The sequence below is a fragment of the Leucoraja erinacea genome, chromosome 5 (assembly GCF_028641065.1).
Source record: "Leucoraja erinacea ecotype New England chromosome 5, Leri_hhj_1, whole genome shotgun sequence".
In the NCBI taxonomy this organism is placed as follows: Eukaryota; Metazoa; Chordata; class Chondrichthyes; order Rajiformes; family Rajidae; genus Leucoraja; species Leucoraja erinaceus.
The window spans coordinates 1,623,134-1,640,797 of record NC_073381.1 but is presented as its reverse complement, the minus strand read 5'-3'; the positions used below and the strand labels follow the sequence as shown (position 1 = coordinate 1,640,797).

Below are 17,664 nucleotides of genomic sequence, written 5' to 3'. Positions count from 1 at the left end.
GAAGAAATCGAATGGCATGTTGGCCTTTATAACAAGAGTCGCCAAATATAGAAGCAAAGAGGTCCTTCTGCAGTTGTACAGAGCCCTAGTGAGACCACACATGAAGCATTGTGTACAGTTTTGGTCCCCTAATTTGAGGAAGGGCATTCTTGCTATTGAGGGAGTGCAGCGTGGGTTTACAAGGTTAATTCCCGGGATGGCGGGACTGTCATATGCTGAGAGAATGGAGCGGCTGGGCTTGTACGCTCTGGAGTTTATAAGGATGAGAGGGATCTCATTGAAACATTTAAGATTATTAAGGGTTTGGATACGCTAGAGGCAGGAAACATGTTCCCAATGTTGGGGCAGTCCAGAACCAGGGGCCACAGTTTAAGAATAAGGAGTAAGCCATTTAAAACGGAGATGAGGAAACACTTTTTCTCACAGAGAGTTGTGAGTTTGGTGAATTGTCTGCCTCAGAGGGCGGTGGATGCAGGTTCTCTGGATGCTTTTCAAGAGAGAGCTAGATAGGGCTCTTAAAAATAGCGGAGTCAGAGGATATGGGGAGAAGGCAGGAACGGGGTACTGATTGGGGATGATCAGCCATGATCACATTAAATGGCGGCGCTGGCTTGAAGGGCCGAATGGCCTCCTCCTGCATCTATTGTCTTTGGAGTGTGGGAGGAACCTGGAGCACCCACGCAGGTCACGGGGAGAACATAAAACTCCGTACAGACAGCACCCGAAGTCAGGATCGAACCCGGGTCTCTGGCACTGTGAGGCAGCGACTCTACCACTGCGCTACCATGCTGCTCCTTTCATTGCATATCGAGGATTGTTAAGCATAATATAGGGAACATTTTCCACCTGTTTCTGTGCTGTATGAATGAGTCTATTACTCTGTGCCTTTCATAATTTCATGTACTTTAGTATAAGAATAGGCCATTGCTCCTTCAAGCCTACTCTGCCTTTGAACAAGATTACAATGGGTCTTCCACTTCAACATCTTTTTTCTGCCCTATCCATATATCCCATAACCCTTTAAAATCCAGAAATCTATCGATGCCTCCCCTGAATCCCAATCAATTTCTGAGCCACCACAACGTTTTGAATTACTTTCAAATTAAATGTAAAATCATTTGGTCTCTCTCTGCTCCATGCCCATTTATAAGATGATTATTAAGTCACTTGGATTAGAATGTACAAGGTATGATTAGTAAGTTTGCAGATCACACGAAAATAGATGGCATCAAAGTCAGTGGTTGGCAAGAATTACAGTGGGATCTTGCTGGAACGAGTGCAGAGTAGATTTGAATAAGTTTATTGGCCAAGTATTCACATACAAGCAATTTACTTTGGAGATCCGCCCACAAGTGACAACATGACACACAGTGATAGTTAGGAATTATACATAAAACATTAAACATTAATAATAAAACATTATTGATTAAACATGTGCATTAAATAAAATACCAGAGCAAAAGAAGGCTACAGATTTTTGATTATTGAGTAGAGCAACTACTCATGGATAAAAACTGTTTTTATGTCTGGATGTGACAGCTTTAATAGTCCGGAGTCGCCTTCCAGAGGGAAGTGATTCAAAGAGTTTGTGGCCAGGGTGAGAGGGGTCAGAGATAATCTTGCCCGCTCGCATCCTGGCCCTTGCAGTATACAGTTCGTCAATGGAGGGAAGGTTGCAGCCAATAACCTTCTCAGCTGATCAGACGATTTACGAGGGTGTTGCCATAACTCAAGGGCCTAGGTATAGGAGAGGTTGGGCAGGTGAGGTGTGTGGGAAGGAAGTGCAGATGCTGGTATATACCAAAAATGCTGGAGTAACTCAGCAGATTAGGCAGCATCGAAGTAGTGTTCTGACCAGAAATGTTACATATTCCTTTTCACCAGAGATGCTGCCTAATAGTTACTGAGTTACTTCAGCGTTTTCCGTCTCTTGGGTCTTTATTCCTCGGAGTGCAGGAGGCTGAGGGGTGATCTTATAGAGGTGTATAGAAGCATAGAAAATAGATGCAGGAGTAGGCCATTCGGCCCTTCGAGCCAGCACCACAATTCATTATGATCATGGTTGATCATCCAAAATCAGTACCACACTCCTGCTTTCTCCCCATAACCCTTAGAGCTAAATCTAACTCTCTTGAAAACAACACGATATACGATATACCATATAACAATTACAGCACGGAAACAGGCCATCTCGGCCCTACAAGTCCGTGCCAACACAACTTTTTTCCCTTAGTCCCACCAGCCTGCACTCATACCATAACCCTCCATTCCCTTCTCATCCATATGCCTATCCAATTTATTTTTAAATGATACCAACAAACCTGCCTCCACCACTTCCACTGGAAGCTCATTCCACACCGCTACCACTCTCTGAGTAAAGAAGTTCCCCCTCATGTTACCCCTAAACTTCTGTCCCTTAATTCTGAAGTCATGTCCTCTTGTTTGAATCTTCCCTATTCTCAAAGGGAAAAGCTTGTCCACATCAACTCTGTCTATCCCTCTCATCATTTTAAAGAGCTCTATCAAGTCCCCCCTTAACCTTCTGCGCTCCAGAGAATAAAGACCTAACTTATTCAACCTATCTCTGTAACTTAGTTGTTAAAACCCAGGCATTCTAGTAAATCTTCTCTGTACTCTCTCTAATTTGCTGACATCCTTCCTATAATTGGGCGACCAAAATTGTACACCATACTCCAGATTTGGTCTCACCAATGCCTTGTACAATTTTAACATTACATCCCAGCTTCTATACTCAATGCTCTGATTTATAAAGGCTAGCATACCAAAGAGTATGAATATCATTAGTATGAGATCATGGGGGGAATAGTGGAAATGTCTTTTACCCAGAGCAGAGCTAAAACAGAGAGATTTAGTCATATGACTCAATGACTAAGTGGACGGAATGTGTAGGAAAGAACAGCAAGTGCTGGTTTAAATTGAAGATAAGACACAAAATGCTGGAGTAACTCAGTGGGACAGGCAACATCTCTGGAGAGAAGAAATGGGTGACGCTTCAGGTTGAGACCCTTCTTCAGATTGATGTCAGGGGAGTGGGCAGGACAGAGATAGAATGTAGCCGGAGACAGTAAGACTGGTGGGAGAACTGGGAAGGGGGAGGGGATGGAAAAAAGAGGGAAGGCAAGGGCTATTTGAAGTTAGAGGAGTCAATGTTCGTACTGCTGCGGTGTAAGCTACCCAAGTGATATATGAGGTGCTGTTCCTCCAATTTGCGCTGGGCCTCACTCTGACAATGGTGGAGGCTCAGGACAGTCAGTTTGGGAATGGGAAGGGTAAGTAAAGTGCTGAGCAACCGGGAAATCAGGTAGGTGAAGGCAGACAGAGTAGAGATGTTCAGCGAAACGATCGCCGAGCCTGCGCTTAGACTCGTGTACATCGCCCACTCCTCTGACATCAGTCTGAAGATGGTCGGCTGCTCTGGAAGGTTAGATCCCATGGGATTCAAGGAGAGATAGCTGAGTGGAAAGAAAACTGGCTTCAGGGAAGGAAGCAGAGGGTGATGGAGGAAACTTGCTTCTTGGACTGGAAGCCCATGGCTAGTAGGCACTAGTGCTTTAGGGTTTGGTGCTGGGCCCATTGCTGTTTGTTACCTATGTAGAATAGAATAGAATGCCGTTTATTGTCATTTAAACATACAAGATTCAAACAAAATTACGTTCCTGCAGTCAAAACAGCAAAAAACTAACACACAATTAACACAATTCCACACAAACATCCGTCACAGTCAATCTCCAACCATCTCTTCACTGTGATGGAAGGCAAAAGTCTTATCTCTTCCCTGTTCTCTGTTCTTTCTTCTTCTTCTCTCGCAGTTAAGCAGTCAAACTGCTGCATCGAGCTGATCGAGGCTTTTGATGTTAGAGCCCCCGGCGGGCGATGGTAAGTCCCGCGACCGTTTAATTCGCGCCGGGCGATGTAAGGCGCTGCTCCGGGTTGATTTAAACCCCTCGATTCGGGCGGGAGAAGTTGCCATTGCGGGAGCTCCGAAAAGCGGTCTCCCACTAGGGACCCGCGAGCTGCCGATGTTACTGTCCACCGGGCCTGCAGCCGGAGCCTCCGAAGCTCCGAAGTCGGATTGCAGCTGCGCTCCATCACAGCGCTCCACGCTCCGAAGTTGGCCAGATGGTGAGTCCGCAGGCTCTGCGACTGAAGCCCCAGGTCGATTCCGGTTGGAGGCCGCCGGATCCACAGTGTTAGGCCCCAACGACAACGGACACTCGACAGGGAAAAGGTCGAGTCCCCGTGCAGGGAAGAGATGAAAACATTCCTCCCCCACCCCAACCCACATATACACAGCTAAAAATAAAGTGAAACTAAATCAAAAACTATACTGGACAAAAAGAAAGAAAAGACAGACGGACTGCAGTCAAATCGCTGCCACAAGGCACCGCCTTATATCCATGATTTGGATGAGAACGTACATGGCATGATTCGCAATTTTACAGATGACAAAAAAGTAGGTGGCATTGTATATAGTGGTTGTGAAAAATTGTAGCAGGCTCTTGATCGGTTGGCCAGGTGGGCTGAGGAATGGTTGATGGAGTTTAATATAGAGAAGAGTGAATGGTAGGGCTCTGGGGAGTGTTGTAGAGCAGAGGGATCTAGGAGTTCAGGTACAAAGAAACATAGAAACATAGAAAATAGGTGCAGGAGTAGGCCATTCGGCCTTTCAAGTCTGCACCGCCATTCAATATGATCATGGCTGATAATCCGACTCAGTATCCTGTACCTGCCTTCTCCCCATACCCCCTGATCCCTTTAGCCACAAGGGCCACATCTAACTCCCTCTTAAATATGGCCAATAAACTGACCTCAACTATCTTCTGTGGCAGAGAATTCCAGAGATTCACCACACTGATTGAAAAATGTTTTTCTCATCTCGGTCCTAAATGATTTCCTCCTTATCCTTAAACTATGACCCCTTGTTCTGGACTTCTCCAACATCGGGAACAATCTTCCTGCATCTAGCCTGTTCAACCGCTTATGAATTTTGTAATTTCTATAAGATCCCCCCTCAATCTTCTAAATTCTAGCGAGTACATAGTTCGTTGAAAGTGAAATCACAGGTAGATACGTTGGTCAAAAAGGCTTTTGGCACATTGGCCTTCATCAGTCAGGAAGGTCATGTTGCATTTGTTTAAGACATTGGTGAGGCCACATTTAGAGTATTGTGTTCAGTTTTGGGCACCGTGTTATAGGAAAGATGTTGTCAAGCTGGAAAGGGTACAGAGAAGGTTTACGAGGATGTTGCCAGGGAGACTGAGCTATGGGGAGAGGTTGAGCAAGCGAGGACTCTGTTCCTTGGAGTGCGGGAGGATGAGGGGTGATCTTTTAAAGGTGTATAAAAAATTGAGAGGAATAGATTGGGTTGACCAGGGGTCGGCAACCTGCGGCCCTCAGGCCGAATGCGGCCCGTAACCTGAAATAATCCAGCCTGCAGGCGGATTTTTTCCCCGCTATCATCCGGCCCGCCGTGCGGCCCAAGCAGCGGCCAAGTGCCCCATGCAGCTGCTGAGCTCTGGCTGCACTGCATCATGCGCAAATCCGCCAGTACGGCCGCTCATCTTCCGTGAACACATTTAAGAAAGAACTGCAGATGCTGGAAAAATCGTAGGTAGACAAAAATGCTGGAGAAACACAGCGGGTGAGACATGCAAGGATTGCATGAGGCTGCCTCACCCGCTGAGTTTCTCCAGCATTTTTGTCTACCTGTGAACACGTGATTTGATGCCTGCCATCAGGGGCGGGATCCATGTGTACACGTGATAGATGTGGCCCACCATCCGCTCACAGACATGCGTCCCGGCCCCTATTCAGAACAAGGTTGCCGACCCCTGGGGTAGACGCACAGAGTCTTTTGCCCAGAGTAGGGGGATCAAGAACCAGAGGACATAGGTTTAAGGTGAGTGGGAAAAGATTTAATAAGAATCTGAAGGGCGAATTTTTCACACAAAGAGTGGCAGGTGTACGGCACGAGCTTCCGGAGGAGGTAGTTGGGGCAGGTACTATCGCAATGTTTAAGAAACATTTAGGCAGGTACATGGATAGGACAGATTTAGAGATTTAGATTCACTGTGGTGGATGTTAATATGTGTTTATTGTTGTTTTTTATTGTATGTATGACTGCTTAAATTTCGTTCAGACTTCGGTCTGAATGACAAATAAAAGGCTATTCTATTCTAGAGGGATATGGACCAAACGCAGGCAGGTGGGACTAGTGTAGATGGGATGTTGCCTGGTGTGGGCAAGCAGGGCCGAAGGGCCTGTTTCCACACTGTAAGACTCTACGACTCCATAAATGCTGTTAGTGAACTGCCTCAACCACATCCTCTCTCAGTTCTTTTCATTTTTCCTCAACTGTGTGGAAATTACTCTGGATGTGACCTCACTAATATTTTGTACAACTGTAACATAACTTCTAACGGCTATACTCAATCCTGATAAATTACTGATAAATTACCGGTATGTACTTGTACTCATTTATGTCACTTACAAGGAACTATGTAGTCCTAGATTGCTCTGCACTACAGTAGGCTGGGGGAATCGAGAACAAGGGCATAGGATTGAGGTGAAAGGGGAGACATTTTATAGGAATCTGAGGGGAACGTTGTTATGCGAAGGGTGGTGGGTATACGGAACGAGCTGCCTGTGGAGGTAGTTAAGGCGGGCTCTATTGCAACATTTAAAAAGCAATTGGACAGGTACATGGATAGGGCAGGGATATGGATGTTCCAGGGATATGTTCCAAATGCAGATAAGTGGACTAGTGTAGATGGGACATGTTGATCTGGGAGGGAAAATTGGGCCGAAGGCCCAGTTTCCATGCTGTATGCATCTATAACTCTTATGACTCTCTAACATTTCAAATTGATGACCACTCACCTGTATTTGGAGGGAACCTAGATACCAATAACAAATGTGGGTGGGGGGGTGAGAGAAAAGAGGAGGACAAAGAGAAGAGTTCTACCACCAGCACAACCCTTGTGCAAATTACAGTTCACTTTTACAAGCAAAATGATTAAAAAGTGCGTTGGTCCAATTCCTTGACAGGGTGTTTTATTTCATGACTTGATTATAAAGTAACAAAGCATGAACTTTGAAGTATCACTTGAAAGCAAACCAGATTAGAATTCAAACATGCTGCTTCACTGATGGTGACTCTTTATATTCTCAATTGAATCTCGTTTCAAACCATTTATTTCTTCAATAGTGAGCTTGCATGTTTATCTAGGATGTAAAATTCCGACTGATGGTGGATAAGCAAACTGCTAGTTGTTGCCCCTTTATTTCTGTTGAAAGTGATGCATTCAAATTCTTAGAAAACACGGTGCCTTTTAAATCAATTTCCTTGCCAGAAGAGACACCATAATTGTAAAGATACTAAATCACTACTGCGATTTAGCAATATGTTTGGAAAGAATATGTCTTTAAATATATTTGTGATCCATCGCAGCTTAACATTAAAATCGCTTTCAATCTCATTAATTCGAACTTCGTCCCCTCTTTGTTTGCACAGTCGAGCTTCTCGAGAGACATTGCAATGTAGGTCAAATTACATAGCAACGCATGTGCAGTGCCAAATCTATTCGTGTGTTATGGTGCTTTTCTTTTTACAGTCAATCCTAATGGTTTGCAGATTTAACGGTAAATGCTTCCGTTCAGTGGCCGAGTGTAGGTTAAATTCTTTCCCCGCCTCCATAAAAGTTAAGGCGGCGTGTTGATAATTAAAATGTTCAGGCGAAATACAAACGAGCACATGGTGTACATAATGTTCTTCGAGAGGATTAAAACAGATGGTTGCGTATGCGGATTGCTGGGCTCACCAGGGGAATTGCAGCTCTCGTAATATTATGGGGGAGGGGAAGGGCGGGCTCTCTATCCTCCACCCTTTAGCACCATGACTTTGTGGAGATGTAAAAATTATAACAGTCCCTGTTTTACGAAACATCCCCTCAGAGTTTGTAAGTAATTTACTATATATATACACACACTGAACACACACACATATATATATATATATATGAACAAACATATATACATATATGTGTGCATCTATATATACGTACGCACTGAACACACACACACATATCTACTGTACACACACATATGAGTACACATATATTGATATGTGTATATGTATATATACATACACGCACACTGAACATATATAATGAACAAGACACAGAGATATATAATTTTAAAATGTTATTCAAATGGGTTAATTACTCGTTTATTTTGCAAATATATATTTTTAGTTCGCTGCATAACGTCAGCCCTTGTGGATAAAACAGGGCTAACAACAGCATGCACGTGTTGTGATGACATGCTGAAAATAATGCAGCATGGCTGCAGCATGCACCCCCTGACAACACGGAGCAGAGCAAGCCAGGGGACTCAACCTCCTCGGACTAACGCCAATGCAAGCAAGCAAACACCGCCAGCAACCAGCTTAATGCAACAAACGGCACCATCTCCATCCCTTCCCCCCCTCTTTTTGCACGTGTCTTCGGCCGGGATTTAATTATTAAATGCACTGTGCGTGCTTTTGTTATTATTGTGCCTCCCTCCCCCCTCCCCTCCCCTCCCTCAGCTGAAGCCTGAGTGACAAGCCGGGATCACGTGCTCCTGCCAGGGCGATGACGCAATGCATTGCTGACCTGGCCGAGCGGCCTGCGTGACGCACGCGAGCGGGGACGACCAATCAGGCGGCGCCCCCCCCCCGCCTCCCCCTTCACTCACCCTCCCGCCCGGAGACTACGCCGTCCAGTCAGCGGCCCGGAGAGGTAGGGCCGCGGTTGGAGTGGAGCTGCTTTCACGCCGTCTCCAACTTTGTTTCGCTGGCAGAAGTGGAAGATGTATAGAGAGTGAGAGAGAAATAATATGAGTGTGGCTCCCCCTCTCTCGCCAGTTTTCTTGTCAGAAGCGAAGGAGAGGCCAAGCCAAGGGGAACAGCGGCAGCGAACACCTCCCCCCTCCGATCGCCAGCTCCGTGCGAGCTGACTGCCGGGCGGCCCGTGAGCGAGCGAGCGAGCGAGCGCGCGCGTCCCCGTGACCTCCCCGGCGCGAGGGAGGGAGGGAGGGCTCGAGGCCAACGGTCGGTGCTCAAGGCCAACGGTCGGTGCTCGAGCGAGTGGGAGGAGGGGGGGGGGGGGGGGGGGAAGAAGAAGAGGGGCTTTAAACTCCCCTGTCATTAAACTCTCTCCCCCTCCCCCCCCCAATCCCATCCATCCCCGTCTCTGTAATCAACTCACTTCTCTGGTCAATCAGTCAGTCGAGAGGGAAGGGTGGAAGACACCTCCACAGGGAGGGGAGAGTAGTTAGAAGGAGGATAAGGTTGGAGGTGACACCGAGCCCGCTTGTCAAGATGGCAGCAGCGGCGGTGGCGGGCTGTTGAGCCGCCTCTCGCTCGCACCTCCAGTCCACTCCTTCCCTTCAACCAACCTACAGAGCCTTGCGCCCATCCCCTCCCAGGGTAATTGCTGGGCGTCCGGGGCGCTCCTCAGCCCCTCTTTCTTCCTCCCCCCTGCCCTCCATCTTTACTTCTCTTCACTCTCTCTGCCCCTCTCCTCTCTTGCGGGGCTGAGCTGAGCTGGAATCATGGCCGACGGCGGCGGCACCTCCTCCCCTCCTCCTCCTCCTCCCCCCCAAGCCGCCACGCTGGACATCGACCCCGACTTCGAGCCGCAGAGCCGTCCCCGCTCATGCACTTGGCCCTTGCCCCGACCCGGCGGCGACTTCCCCGGCGCTTCGTCCCAGAACGACTCGGCCGCCGAGATGATCCCCGAAGAGGAGGAAGAAGAAGATTTGGACGAGGAGCCCGGTACGGGTGGTGGTGGTGGAGAAGCGGAGCCTCCGGGCCTGGAAGGGTTGAAGCAGTCGGTGAGGGCGAGCGGCGGGCCGGGGGCTTCCCCTCGCTCCCCTCCACCCTCCTCACTCACCCTCAGCGGCGCCGGGGAGGCTCCCTCCTCCTTCCTGGTGTCGCCGGCCGCCCCGGGGCCCCAGCACCGCAAAGCCTCGTCCCGCAGGAACGCCTGGGGCAACATGTCGTACGCCGACCTGATCACCAAAGCCATCCAGAGCTCGGCCGACAAGAGGCTGACCCTGTCGCAGATCTACGACTGGATGGTCCGCTGCGTGCCCTACTTCAAGGATAAAGGGGACAGCAACAGCTCGGCCGGCTGGAAGGTAAATGTCCGTCTCTCCCTTGCCTCTAATGCCCCGTTCCCGGCATCACGCCAGCCGGTTTGCTGCTTTCACCAACATTTTAACGGGTCTGCACTCTGCACCTCTCCAGCCAGTTATTGCAGGCACTATCGTAATACACCTGGAAACCAGGAACTGCAAGTTGTGGTTTACCAAAAAAGAAAATACTGGAGTAATTCAGTGGGTCGGGCATCATCTCTGGAAGGGCTGTTCCTCCGACTGTCTGGATGCAGTTATTAAACTTACCGAATTGTTAGAAACAAACAAACCACAGATACTGGTTTGCAAAAAATATACATACAAGGTGCTGGGGCCTGACCCGCTGAGTTACTCCAGCACTGTTTTTAAATAAAAGTGCTACATGTCCTTTAGAGATGCTGCCTGTCCCGTTGAATACATTATTCTCTCTTGTATTTGTTTTGTTTCTCACGGCTTTTTTTTTGCAAATAAGGTTTTCAGCACAGCTGAGAACTTGTTCCGGAACACCCACAAGTGGCGTGGTAAACCTATGACAGGCGTTGAGGACGTGCTATTGGTTTTTCACACCCCCCGTGTCTTGGTTTAAATGAATCTGGTTAAATTAAATATGCCCAAGTGATATTCAGCGTAAAGAAATGAAAATGATGATAGCGTCCTTCACCACCTCGCAATTGCGCTGTAGCCAATGAGCTAAGGGGTGTGATTGTTATGGTGAATTAGGAACATGCCCGCCAGTTTGGATTGAGCAGAGTCCCAAACAGCTACGTGATCTATACTGGTTGATAATTGAAAAGGTCTTATCCCTCATACGATTCGTACGGGTGTATCTGCTGGCCTGGGCAGATTAACATTCAGATTTTAACATTTTCGTCTGTTAAGACTTGGTTCTGGCTATGGCTAATGGGGCTAGCCTTAAAGCCAGATAATATTCGTTCAGTGCCCACTACAGTTGTGGCAAGATAGGGTGAAATATGATAACGTTGTGATTTTGAATAAAATGTCTTGTTTGAATATTTTGTTAAGTCTGTGCGTGTGTGTGATGGTTGAAGGTTAGCAATGGTAGCACAATCTGTGGTGTTTATGTGGCTGTGAAGCATATCCTTTTGAGTGGGGGGCTTAGAGGCAAGGGAGCTTTATATTTATATTTTATTGTATTAATAAATGCAAACAGAAGAAAGCATAACAAAACAACAGACTTTTGGTTTGTTTAGTTTATTGAAAATGACATTTCTATTGTGGAATAACATTCATAATTTGCAAATTCTAATAGAATAAATAATAAATACAATGAGTACAGCAATAAAATATGTTATGCAAAGAATGTGTGGTCAGAAGAAGTACAAAAATATAGTGAATTAACTGAATGAGGTAAAGAGTTTATCCTGCATCTTAAGGGCACTTTCTACTTGGTTATGAGTTGTGACAAGGGGTTGCAAACATGAAATGTTGACTTTTTCTTTCCACAGAAGCTGCCTGACTTGCTGAATTTTGCCAGCATTCTCTGTTAGTTTTAGATGTCTAGCAAGTTCATATCTGCAGTCAGGATTTTCCTTGTCGTGGATGGCTAAAAGTACAGAAAAATAAATCAGTTGGAGGCGCTTTAGTTTGTGCTTGTGTAGTTTGAGCAGCAACTGATGATACCTTGGTTTATCTGGAAGGTTGTTTCATGGATAGGAGCACATTGCAGGAGGTGGTCACTCTGCAGTTCAAGAGTTTGCAGGCAGAGGGGGAAACAGACAAAAATTAGTATGTAGGCAGTTCAGACCCTGAGGGCATCTTGGTATGTAATTATTAATCAATTCTGTCCACTAACAGGGAGAGGATTTCTCAGGATAATGTAATTGGAGCCCAAACCATAGTGAGATGAGTAACTTACTATACAAGGAACGGCAATAGACAGATTATACAGTTGTTTTGGTAATCAAAGGTGGGATTCCAGGATGATATTTGTCACCGTTAAGGATATCTCTGAGCAGCTGCATGGTATTAGAACATAGAACAGCACAGGTACAAGGCCTTTGGCCCACGATGTCTGTGTCAAACATGATGTGAAGGCTATACATCTGCCTGTGCATAATTCATATCCCTCCATCCTGCCCATTCTCTCTTCCGGTCCCAGTCCCCCCCACCACCCCCCCCACACAATCAGTCTCGACAAGGGCCCTGACTCGAAACCTCACATCCATATTCTCCAGAGATGCTGCCAAACCCACTGAGTTATTCCAACAATTTGCCTTTTTTTGTAAACTATTAAAGTTCCTTGTATCTAAGTAATTTCAATCATGCATCCATTCTGTAACTCTTGTTTCATTTTGTACCTATCCAACATTCATGAATAATTTCATCCCAGGAAAAGTGTTGAAAGTTGACTCATGGATGTGTAGGAAAGAACTGCAGTTGCTGGTTTAAACTGAAGATGGACACAAGAAGCTGGAATAACAGCAGATCAGGCAGCATTTCTGCAGAAAAAGACTAGGTGACGTTTTGGGTCGAAACCTTTCTTCAGACAGTATGTGTGACACCTTAGATTTTTGAATCTCAGCAATGAGATGCTGGATTATAGAGTCATAGGGTGATACAGTGTGGAAACAGGCTGTTTGGCCCAACTTGCCCACACTGACCAACATGTCCCAGCTACACTAGTCCTTCCTGCCAGCATTTGGTCCGTATCCTTCCAAACCTGTCCTATCCATGTACCCGTCTTACTGCTTCTTAAATGTTGGGATAGTCCCTCCCTCAACTGCCTCTGGCAACTTGTTCCATACATCCACCACCCTTTGTGTGGAAAAAGTTACCCCTCAGATTCCTATTAAATGTTTCTTCTTCACCTTAAACCTATGTCCTCTGGTCTTCGATGCACCTACTCTGGGCAAGGGATTCTGTGCATCTACCCGACTAATTCATCTCATGATCTTATACACCCCTCGTCCTCCTGCGCACCAAGGAATAGAGTCCCAGCCTACTCAACCTTTGCCTATAGCTCAGACCCTCTGGTCCTAGCAACATCCTCGTAAATCTTCTCTGTACCCTTTCTAACTTGGCAGCATCTTTCCAAAAACACGATGCCCAGAACTGAACACAATACTCTAAATGTGGCCTCACCAACATCTTACACAACTGCATCATGACCTCCCAACTTCTATACTAAATACATATTGTATTGTCTGATGGAGGCCAATGTGCCAAAAATCTTTTTGACCACCTGATCTACCTGTGACTCCACCTTCATGGAGCTATGCACCTGCACTCCTAGATCCTCTGCTCTACAACACTATTGAGAACTGCACAGTTGCCAGTTTTAGAAATGTTGATACCCTCTAATTACCTAGATTACTTAAATGGCTCTCTAAAATAGTTGTCATCAAGGATGTTTGCCCAACGTTAGAGCTTGTCCATTTACAGATGCAGGACATATGCTGACCATGTTCTCCAAAAAATGGGAAGGACACCCATTATGGATCAGCCATGTGCTTTACTATAATAGCCTGGAGTTCAGCTGTTGTGATTATACACAGATGAAATCATGCTGCCTGCGCAGGTACCATCATGACAGCCCATGCTACACACTTTCTCAAAACAGACCTCCTTGGAATCTGTCCACTGGCTCCCTTGTAGTTGGCAATATGCAATTAGTAGCTGACTTGGAGCACAATGAGGGCAAGATCTGGAAGTGTTAATAGTACATTTTATTTAGAAAATGAACATCTCAATGTTGATAAAAATGCATCTGTCTTCTGGTGGAATAAATAATTTCACCTTCCTCCTCATGTTCCTTATCCATGGTATAGCTCTCAGATGAAATGGTAGTGTGCTGCCCTGTGTTTGAATGGTTTTAACCTGAACGTAAATGATTGAACCTTTCTCTGCAAGGTCTGATGCACTTGTCATAATCTGGATATGTCTGGGTCATCAGGAGAAGGCAACATACTGAATGCCAACAGAACCTGTTTATGCACCAATGGGAATTTAAAAACAGGAATTCTGAGTGTTGTTTGTATTTTTAGATTTTCTCCTTTTTATTTCTCTTCTGAATGCAAATGTAAGTCTGACTTGCAAGTCTGCAGGCAAAGTATTTGTCATCTTTTAAGACATCATTTAAATTTGTGCATCTTTGTTAATGGTGTGCACTTTGGAAAGTTGTTTTAAGCTTTACGTTGCATGTTTAAGGTTAGGATTGTTCTGCCAAGATGATAGTGGAGGCAGATTCAATTGTAATGTTCAGATGGGAGTTGGATAAGTGTTTGCAAATATGTTGGGTAGTGTTACGGGAAGATATTAGATGAATGAGAGTAGCTGCAGTCCAAATAAAAGGCCAATAAATATTTGCCGCGTGGTTTATGACTGCATATTTTGGTTTATGTTCATGTGTACTGAGATGCAGCGGAAAAACGTTTTTGCCTATCCAGATGGAACAAGTATAAATGATTACAATTGAACATGCACAAATGCAAAGAGAAAGGAAAAAGCATGCTTCCAGATCATGTTGGCTACTTTTCTGTGACAATAGTTGGTGGTGGTGGGGGGGGGGGCGGCGCAGAGGTAATTTGCATGATGTACTGGGCTGTACGCATAACTCTGCAATGCCTTGTGGTTTTGGGTAGAGCACTTTTTAATGACCATAGAAATTGAGATGTTGAATTACCTTCTGGGAAGTAGATGCAAGGTGTGCTTTTTTGGCCATAGCCTGAATTCTTACCTGTATTATGCTTTGGCTATCTCTATCAAATCCTGCTCTTCTCTTCTAAAAGATGAAAACTCAAATAAGTAAATAAGTGGCAAACTGCTCCCACGACAATGTGAGTATGTGAACACAGAAATGTTATTTACCACCTGGAATATTTTTTCTATTCAATGCGCATGAAATGTGACTAAGCGATATCACTCCTTGTCCCTTAATGCTTAATATTTTTATCGAAGTGATGAATGTTAATTAAAATTCTACCGACTTCAAGTTCAAGTGAGTTTATTGTCATGTGTCCCTGTATAGGACAATGAAATTCTTGCTTTGCTTCAGCACACAGAACATAGTAGGCATTTACTACAAAACAGATAAGTGTGTCCATATACCATGATATAAATATATACACACATGAATAAATAAACTGATAAAGTGCAAATAACAGAAAATGGTTATTAATAATCAGAGTTTTGTCCGAGCCAGGTTTAATAGCCTGATGGCTGTGGGGAAGTAGCTAATCCTGAACCTGGTTGTTGCAGTCTTCAGGCTCCTGTACCTTCTACCTGAAGGTAGCAGGGAGATGAGTGTGTGGCCAGGATGGTGTGGGTCTTTGATGATACTGCCAGCCTTTTTGAGGCAGCGACTGCGATAAATCTACTCGATGGAAGGAAGGTCAGAGCCGATGATGGACTGGGCAGTATTTACTACTTTTTGTAGTCTTTTCCTCTCCAGGGCGCTCAAATTGCCGAACCAAGCCACGATGCAACCGGTCAGCGTGCTCTCTACTGTGCACCTGTAGAAGTTAGAGAGAGTCTTCCTTGACAAACCGACTCTCTGTAATCTTCTCAGGAAGTAGAGGCGCTGATTTACCTTTTTTGATAATTGCGTTAGTGTTCTCGGGCCAGGAAAGATCTTCAGAGATGTGCACGCCCAGGAATTTGAAGTTCTTGACCCTTTCAACCATCGACCCGTTGATATAAATGGGGCTGTGGGTCTCCCTCCTACTCCTTCCAAAGTCCACAATCAGTTCCTTGGTTTTGCTGGTGTTGAGGGCCAGGTTATTGCGCTGGCACCATATGGACAGTTGCTCGATCTCTCTTCTGTACTCTGACTCATCCCCATCAGTGATACGTCCCACAACAGTGGTGTCGTCAGCGAACTTGATGATGGAGTTCGCACTGTGGTTGGCTACGCAATCATGGGTATAGAGTGAGTACAGCAGGGGGCTGAGCACACAGCCTTGAGGTGCTCCCGTGCTGATTGTTATCTAGGCTGACACATTTCCACCAATACGAACAGACTGTGGTCTGTGGATGAGGAAGTCAAGGATCCTGTTGCAGAGGGATGCGCAGAGACCCAGTTCTGCGAGTTTGGTAACCAGTTTGGAGGGCATGATTGTGTTGAATGCCGAGCTGTAATCGATGAATAACAGCCTGACATATGAGTTTTTGTTGTCCAAGTGGTCCAGTGCGGAGTGGAGGGCCAGCGAGATCGCATCCACCGTTGATCTGTTGTGGCGGTAAGCGAACTGCAGTGGGTCCAGATTTTTGTCGTGGTAGGAGAGTTGATTTGCTCCATGATCAGCCTCTCAAAGCACTTCATCACCACCGGCGTTTGTGCCACTGGTCGACAGTCATTGAGGCACGTCGCCTTACTCTTCTTGGGCACCAGTATAATTGATGCCCTTTTATAGCAGGTGGGGACCTCAGACCTCAGAAGTGAGAGGTTGAAAATGTCCGTAAAAACTCCCGTCAGTTGGTCCGCACAGGTTTTTAGAACACGACCGGGTATACCACCAGGACCAGATGCTTTTCGGGGGTTCACCCCTCTGAAGGATTTCCTGACGTCGGCCTCTGTGACTGAGACTGAAATGCCATCACAGCGAATGGGGGATCGGGATGGCACGTCAGTATTCTCCCTGTCAAAGCGTGCGTAAAACGCATTGAGCTCGTCAGGGAGTGATGTTTCACCGACATTCGAGCTGCCTCCTGGTTTCGCCTTGTAGGAGGTGATTGCATTCAGGCTCCGCCACAGCTGCCGAACATCTGTCTCATCTTCCAGTTTGGAGCAGAAGTCCCTTTTGGCCTTTTTGATGGCCTTACCAAGGTCGTATCTGGACTTCATGTAGGCCACTGTATCATCGGACATGAATGCCCTGTGTCTGGACGTTAGAAGAGTGCGGATCTCAAAGTTCATCCAAGGTTTCTGATTGGGAAACACTTGGAAGGCTTTTATAGGGATGCAGTCCTCCACACATTTCTTTATGAAGTCTGTAACGACTGTGGGGTATTCGTTCAAGTACGTTGCCGAGTCCTTGAACATTGCCCAGTCTACAGACTCCAAAACGGTCCTGGAGTTGTTTCTTCTGCACCCCCACACCTTCCCCTCCCCTCCCCCCCCCCCCCCCCCCCCCCCCCCCCCGACCAGCTCTGTGCTGTCCTCACTTCTGGGGGTGCGCTCTTCAATTGCTGCCTGTAGGAGCAAAAAAAAGAGCCAGGTCTTTCACAGTGGAGTTGCAAAAAAGTGGTATGAATTTGAAAATTCGCCTTGGGATCAATTGAAAATTAATGGCGAAGTTTCAAATTCATACCACGTTTTTGCAACTCCACTTTGAAAGACATGGCTCTTTTTTTTTTTTAAAGCTATCTCTCCTTGTTTGGAAATTTTTCTGAATTAATATCTTCACCTTGATACTAAGGAAAACAGTTAATGCAATCTAATTCTTTGTAGCTCTGGAATCATTTAGTTAACCTTATGCTACACATCTTTTAAGACTAATGCTAGTT

General features: G+C 46.0%; 1 protein-coding gene across 1 annotated transcript in view; it reads left to right on the top strand.

Annotated features, from left to right (window-relative positions):
- The first annotated feature begins 8,992 nt into the window (after positions 1–8,992).
- The window catches only part of foxo3b (forkhead box O3b), a 72,156-nt gene continuing 63,484 nt past the window's right edge, over positions 8,993–17,664 (top strand). The window contains exon 1 of the mRNA XM_055634978.1: positions 8,993–10,203. Coding sequence (XP_055490953.1) covers positions 9,616–10,203 — 588 coding nt within the window. The 5' untranslated portion in view covers positions 8,993–9,615. The remainder of the gene's footprint in view (positions 10,204–17,664) is intronic.